Source organism: Penaeus monodon, chromosome 6 (genome assembly GCF_015228065.2).
Source record: "Penaeus monodon isolate SGIC_2016 chromosome 6, NSTDA_Pmon_1, whole genome shotgun sequence".
In the NCBI taxonomy this organism is placed as follows: Eukaryota; Metazoa; Arthropoda; class Malacostraca; order Decapoda; family Penaeidae; genus Penaeus; species Penaeus monodon.
This window is the reverse complement of record NC_051391.1, coordinates 12,303,976-12,311,475: the sequence shown is the minus strand read 5'-3', so window position 1 is coordinate 12,311,475 and position 7,500 is coordinate 12,303,976. Positions and strand designations below refer to the sequence as shown.

The window sequence follows — 7,500 nt, the reverse complement described above, 5'->3', positions numbered from 1 at the left end:
ACAAAGCTCTTTTTTGTTGCACACAAAATAAAGTTTGCAAGCTGGTATTGATTGGCTAACATTTGCATAAAATTGTACATGAATATTATTGTATAATTACAATAATATGTCTAACTTCATATTTCTCTACCCAAGAGGGAATATAACTGACCTAATACAATTATCACAAAATGAGAAGAAACAAGACTATCACCAATCACAAAATCATATAAGTAAAGAGTTATGTAAATCAATTGTTCTGTTTCAATCAAAAATAGCTAATTATTCAGAATCCCTTTGCAGAGCTGACTATGACGATATTGGTACTGTAATTTGCAGGGTAAAATATGAAGGATATATACAGAGTATATAGCACACCTATGACTATGGGATCCCACCACCCTCCAGACCCAACCCCGGAAGACAAAGAATCTGCCACCTATATACTGTGGAAAAGAGAGGTCAGATGCGGCATCAGGCGCTCCCAGGCGCTGTGATTGTACAATGAGCATAAATCATGCATTCATATATCTAATGTAGGGATCTGGTGCCTCCCAACCCTCAATCAAGATTACAATGAATACCCTACTTGCATACAGCAGAATGGACCCTTACTACAAACACAGTACAATTACAGCAACTCTACAGAAATTAAAGGTCGAATCAGATACCTTAGTTTATGATCATATCATATCAAATTGTCAGAATAAACTCGTTACATATTTTCATCAGCATATATTTTCTTGGCGCATTATTAATTAATTAATCAATTAATTGCTCTCCAATCACACTTCAGAACTTTGCAATGACACTTAAGTCTTAACAACTGTTAGTGGGCCATGGCATGCAAAATCAACCCATTATAACGAACAAATACATAAACATGTACCCCACACTATAACGCTTGCTTTTCACTCTTCATATTACACTGTAACAACCACTTATATACTCCAACCTACATATCTCTCATACAACAATGAAGTTCTCTTACCTTAAAGAGTTGTTTAACCTTTGATAACCTACGGATAATATAATTTCAACGACGAATAGCCACACATTGAGGACGAAATCTTGAATCTGGACCACCTGTTTTCGTTTGCGCGGCTTGAGCGCTTACGGAAGCAAACAGGAGGTCGTCGTGGGAAATGGGGGTAACTTCTGAGAGGGTAACTTTAAAAAAAAGTTGGTTGAGGTTCTATTAAAAAATTGGTCTGGGTTGAGGCTTGAATGTTGTTTGTTTATCTACTCTTTTTTTTTTGTAATAAATGTTTTAATATATTTTATTGTTTTCCGGAAAATTTATATCATGAATGATGAATGCACATTAGGGTGTTTTCAATGTACCTCACCTTCTGCGTCAGGGTATATGTAGCAAATTTGAAACTTGTTTTGGCATTGATTAAAAGTTGTCAATTTTTTTATGAACTTCATTTCCCCCCTTACTTGCCCTTGTTTAGAATGCAGACTGATGGACGATGTTTGCATCAATTCAAAATTATAAATTATCTGTAAATTTTAGTGTCCCCTACAAGTGGAGTCCGTTCACCTCGAGAGCATAGTTTTCAGTCAACTAAATGGCATATTACTGCGTTTTCACACTGGATAACTACAATTTATTAAGATATATACTAGATAGTATTTTAATATTAAAATTAATTGTAACAGTGATGGGTAGAGATGGAGTTTTAAAATAATCTTCAAGACTGGGTTTCTAGTACTGTCATAGTACAATATGATTTTGAATTTCAAAATTATATAATGTGAGTGCCCAAGTTGATGGTACTTTCTGTGCAATCTTTGTAAGATGGTTGTGAAATTATTAAATACTTCCTGATATTGCGTGTTTCTAAAATTGTTTACTTCTTAGCCTGGTGAATGGTCCGTGATTTCTCAGAAATAGTATTCCAAGAAAAAGACTTGGAACAGAAGAAGAAGAAAAAAAAGTCTTTTAAGCGTTTCTGTGCTAGTGTTAACAGAATGGTTAATCGTTAATGGTTAGAAGGAATAAATGTGCTAGACATCAAAGGTCATATAGCACTATGGTAAAGTATTGTGACGAAAAGGGTGGGGATGAGTTAACGATCAGGATAAGATTTATTAGGTGTCAAAGGGTATAGAGGGGGAGCAAATGACATACATTGGTGATTTATAAAAGGGGATGGTGTTAAAGGTATAGGGCGATCAGATCATATGGAAAGTATTATCTGAGGGGGAGTGTAACCTTGTATGAGGAAAATTGCAAAAGAGCTATTATATTGTAGAAGTAGGAGAAGAATCCAGAGAATGAAATAAGGGAACAGGGGAAGGTGGTGAAATATCGGGAAGAATGTCAGGAGGGGAGAGATCCAGAGGACACTGGTGTGGCATACGGGAGTCGTGTGAAGAGAGATCCAGAGGACACTGGTATGACATAAGGGAGTCATGTGAGCATCTATGTGAGGGTTGTAAGGATAATAGGGAAGGAAGAGGGAATGGTGATACTCATGGAAGAGGAGGGGATTATTATTATTATTATTTTATTATTATTATTATTATCATTTGTGAGTGGGGGGAAGAGGGATAGGGGGAACTTGAGGAGGAGGAGGATAGATGTCGGTAGATACTTCGAATGTAGAGTGAGTAAAGGGATTACAGGGTGGATGAGGAAGTGGATCATTCTCTTGAATCATGTTTATGAACTTTTGGATGTCTTCAAGAGTTTCTGTAGGGGAGTTGGGTGGGAGGTCTGAGAAACAAAGGTTTTCTTATGTGGAGGAGAAGAGGGAATAGATGTCTGAGGAATAGGGGGAAAGGTGCGTGTAAGCGAGGATGTGGTAGAAGATGGAGTGGAACGTTTTCGGTGCTACAGGTAGAGTGAGGAGGAGGAAGGGGAGTGGGAGGCACCAGGGAAGCGGTAGGCATTGGGGTATCTGGATTTAGACAGGAAAAGGAATTTGACTGGGGGAGATAGGTAGTAAAGATAGGTTGGTTTGGGGCTGAGGGAAGAGATACTGGGAGAGATGCTGAGACTCCACGAGAAGATAGGAGGGGAGCAGAGCAAAGTAGTTTTGGAATAGGTATAAAGAGAAAAACCTCATTGGTGTGCTTTTCTCCTAGTTTGAATTTGAGAACAGCTACCTCAGATTCGTGCTTGTAGACAGGGCAGTTCCTATAAAATACATCACAGGGGCCACTACAATTGGCACAAGTGCGTAATTGAGCAGAGCAATTTGAACGGCCAGGATCAGGTTGGGCACAAAGATGGCATCGGGTTGCGGAACGACAGTGTTTGGCAAAACGCCAACATTTCTGACATTAACGGGAAAGGAGGTCGATATGGTCGGGCAGGGCAGGACACTCCACTAATATAAAGTTCATGGGGGAGGTCATGTCTACAGAAGGTAATCTTGGCAATATTGATGTAGGGCTTGCGTTGGCCTCTGGAGGGAATAGTGTAGCACTGGACTACCACTGCACCGTAGTCAACGAGGCATGAAAATAAGTCGTTTTCACAGTCTGACCAGTCCTTGTCGTAGAGAGAGACGGAAACAGTTTTGGTACAAGTATTAAAGGAGGAGTGAGGTTGGGTAGGAATAGATTTGCCAGTGAGGTCAGTCAGGGTTGATATTGCACGAGCTTCAGACGCAGATGTAACTGTGACAAGACGTAAAGGATCGGGGCGACTGCAAAAGGAAACTTTACCTACTTATTTTTGGAGACATTGTTGGAAGAGAAGGGTAATGTCAGAGTACGAGGCTGTAGGGGGGAATCACAAAGAACTGATCCCACTTGGCTGGGCCAAAAAGGGTACCCAAAAGATTTGCAGAAGTGAAAGCTGTAGAAGGACGAGGGCAGGAGGAAGATGGGGTGGTATGGAGGAAGGTAGTACTGTTGGGAGGAGGACAATAAGGATTAAGAGTAGTAATAAAGGGCGTGGGAGTAGACAGTGAAGAAGACTGTGCAGTAGATGATGGAGTGGAGTATGTTGGGAGAGAGTAGTAAGTTGACCTGGGTGGATGACTCGGAATGGATAGAGTGGACAGGGCTAGGCGATTAACCAAGGGAATACCGTGCCCATGACTGGAGCTGAATTTACTAAATGACTCTGTAAGTCAAGTTGCTTCTTTCGATCTAATTATATACAGCTTTTCTTTCGTGTTATAAAAATCTATTTCCTTTCCACTTCATACATATTAATATTCATAGTCATTTTACCACTTAGCCTGTTGGTACTGGAGAGGTATGTAGGGTACTTACACACCATGTCCACTGTGATTTTAGGTTATCAATTTTGTTTGCCCTAATATAGCTCCACAACTGCTTAGTCAAAGGAGTCATTTACTAGACCTACCTGGTCTCAGCTGTTGACTTTTTTTCCTTGATTTGTTAAATCGATTTTTAACCATTCTAATAATCAATGTCAACAATAACTATACTGATATTGATAATAACAACAATAATAATAATATAAGAAGCATTAGAAAAAAAATCCCAAAAATTTAAGGGTAATCAGCTGAGATCAGGTAGGCCTACTAATCAACTCCTTAAGCATTTGTGGAACCATCTATGTGTAAACAATGGGTTAATAGCTCCTCACAAAGTATAGATACTACCTGAAATATTTCCCTCTTTACCTGAACTCACAGGTCACAAAATTACATTCTGAATGAGTTCAAATAAGTAGGGCACACTGCCACACTCATGAAAGGTGCTGTTCACTGCCATTGCCTTCAGCAGTGTGGAAGGGTGTTCCTACAATAATGACTAACATGAAAATTCTTCTGGTTTCAGGAAACACTTTCGTGGAAGAGTACAGCAATCTATATATGTTAAAGCAACAGTTGAAAGTTTAATGACAGCCAGGTAATATTTAGCAAAATAAAACTATTATATATTGCTAAAAATTATACAAGGCATTAAACAAAACAAGTAATTTCTATCTTATCAACATGGTATTCTCTTTAACAGCAAAATTACAGTTAAGTAAAACCATCTTTAACAACTTAGTATTAGCAAACTTGGACAATGTGATGTGCAAGAACTTATATTCATGAACCATTAATTTAAGGGATGTTTTATTAATTCATTCATTGGGAAGCTAACACTGGTGATGGTTGCATAGCTGCATTCACCCTTCATTTCCACCTATGAGGGTTCCTAATGGCAAGTGGTTGTACAGCCTGAGTTGGCGATCACAGATTGTGCAAATAACGTGTCCTGTATCAGTCTCACGGTGCAACCATTGGTTGGACACGTGGTCCCACCAACTGTACCCCATGATCCAGCGCAAGGCATCAAGACAAGATTCCAGAACACAAGATAGCATCACAGGTTTCACTACCGTATAGTAAAACTGGCAGTATCAGGGCCTTGAAGACACATAGCTTGGTCCTTCTGCACAGGTACTGGCTTCTCCAAATACTCTCGTCAAGAGTTTTCATGACTCCTGCTGCCAGCAGGAGTTTACTGACTTCCTGGTCTGACAGGCTGGAGTCATGAACTGTACTATCGAGGTATATAAAGCTCTCTGTGGCCTCAATGTTCTCAATGCAAGCACGTACTGACTGAACAGGATCTCCAAAGTCCTGGATCTTGGTCTTGGTCCAGGAGACTTCTAGCCCCAGGGGCTTTGCTTCATTGGTTTTACACAGGATCAAAATAAAAGACTCAAACATTATTTTAACCTATTTATTTATCCAGGAACTTACAGACTTCCGCAAAAAATATAATAACCATAGTGAAAAGGACATGTACATAAATCCCTTTTCCAAAATCACTGTACTACAAAACTCTCAAAAATGCCAATTCAAATCACAATGGAGGAAAAGCTTAAGTACCACTTAAAAATATACACTTTTCTTTAGACATAATCTTTATATATACTTTTTATTTTCCATTTACTTTTCTTTAACTAATTCATGACATTCTGTAGTTCAGTTGAAATCACCCTAAATTTACTTGGTGAATTATCCCTACAATACCCATGGGTATCCTATACAGCATCTACTAAACATACTGGGGACCATCTTTTAAAATCAATAAATTAAACACTTCAGATCAACTTTCACAATCTTAGATAGAAGACAGTACTGTCTTTCCCATTTTTTCTGTTTTCTACAGCATTAAAATCTGAATGTCTTGTGTTTGTTTACTGCAGACTATATGAAGCAAACAACAGCTTCCCATAAATAACAGGTAATCCAAAAGTCTACCGAATAAGATAAATAGAAGAAAAAGGAGAAGAAAAAAACATCATAAACTCTAAGTTAATGCTACTGTAACCTCATAATACTGCACAGATTGGAAATTATTTGAGAAATGAATGCTATGATTTGAGACGTCATATGCAAATCTTCTTCAGTGGTACTCTTGCAATGATAATTACTTGGATTTCAAACACACCAGGTTGGACTAGTTGTTTTGAATGGAAATATGACAACTATGGTGTGTATTACACAGGTAAACAATACTTGATTGGCAGTCTTAGATTTCTATTCAATAGCATGATAAAAAAAAAAGGAATAAACTACTTTAACCCTTAGCCGTGGAATAAACTACTTTAACCCTTTGCCGCCGGGTGGCATGTATGTACATGCCATGGCATGCCTGGACTATATTCCGGGTGGCATGTGCATAAATGCCATGGTGCACCAATCCCATATTCCAGGGGCATGTATGGTCATGCCATGCACGCTAGGGTGATGACACGAGCCCCAGCAGTGGGGCCCAGGCCACTATGAATACAACCCAGGAGACAGGGCTTGAGTATCGGGAAATCACCCATCGGCAATGGGTTAAATATAACTGTTACAACCTTTAATTACATGAAATCTATATCCATATATGTTGCCTCCACCAGTCTATCAATGATTGTTACAAAATGTGAGTATTAAATAGTCAAAAGTTCCAGAGAATAAAATAATGATTCAAACCCCTACCCCACCCCACACACAATATATATCATAGACAATAGTAAATATCTAATGATTTGTGATTATGAATGACATCCAAATATGCATAGTAACACTGTTTTCCATTTCCTAGTGGAAAAAGAGAGAGAGAGACAATTAAAAAATAGAAGCTAAAAATGAATCAAAAAGTCAGGCATGGCTAAATATAAATTACTAATCAGGGTGACAATGCTGACAAATCATGCATGATTCATGTGAATAAAAAGAAAACAATAACAAAGAGGTTAGAAGTGGCACAGCTGGCAAAATCATGCTCGTATAAGTGTCCGCCGTTATTGGTAGCCAGACAGCTTGTTGAAAGTCTCTAGGATTTTGGCACTTCCCTCGAAATTCAACTTGGACCCCTCGAGATTCAACCTGGAACTATAGGGAAAGTTGGAAATGTCTAAGTGCTTTTATCAGACAGTGAAGGAAAGGTAGAAGGATAGGAGTGTGAAGAAAGGTGAGAGGGGAGAGGAAGGGGGACAGGAGAGAGACTGACGACCATAATACTATAAAACAAATGTAAGGAAAGAGACCAGTGGAAAATTAATTATAACTGATGAACTTATCAGAAAAATGTTGTATGGAA

General features: G+C 38.7%; 1 protein-coding gene and 1 long non-coding RNA gene across 2 annotated transcripts in view; both read right to left on the bottom strand.

The window, feature by feature from the left end:
• LOC119574220 overlaps positions 1-1,112 on the bottom strand; it is a 4,097-nt gene extending 2,985 nt beyond the window's left edge. The window contains exon 1 of the long non-coding RNA XR_005228840.1: positions 971-1,112. This is a non-coding gene — a long non-coding RNA (uncharacterized LOC119574220). The remainder of the gene's footprint in view (positions 1-970) is intronic.
• Positions 1,113-5,630: 4,518 nt separating this feature from the next.
• LOC119574219 (PRA1 family protein 3-like) overlaps positions 5,631-7,500 on the bottom strand; it is a 9,566-nt gene continuing 7,696 nt past the window's right edge. Inside the window, exon 4 of the mRNA XM_037921371.1 lies at positions 5,631-7,292. Coding sequence (XP_037777299.1) covers positions 7,202-7,292 — 91 coding nt within the window. The 3' untranslated portion in view covers positions 5,631-7,201. The remainder of the gene's footprint in view (positions 7,293-7,500) is intronic.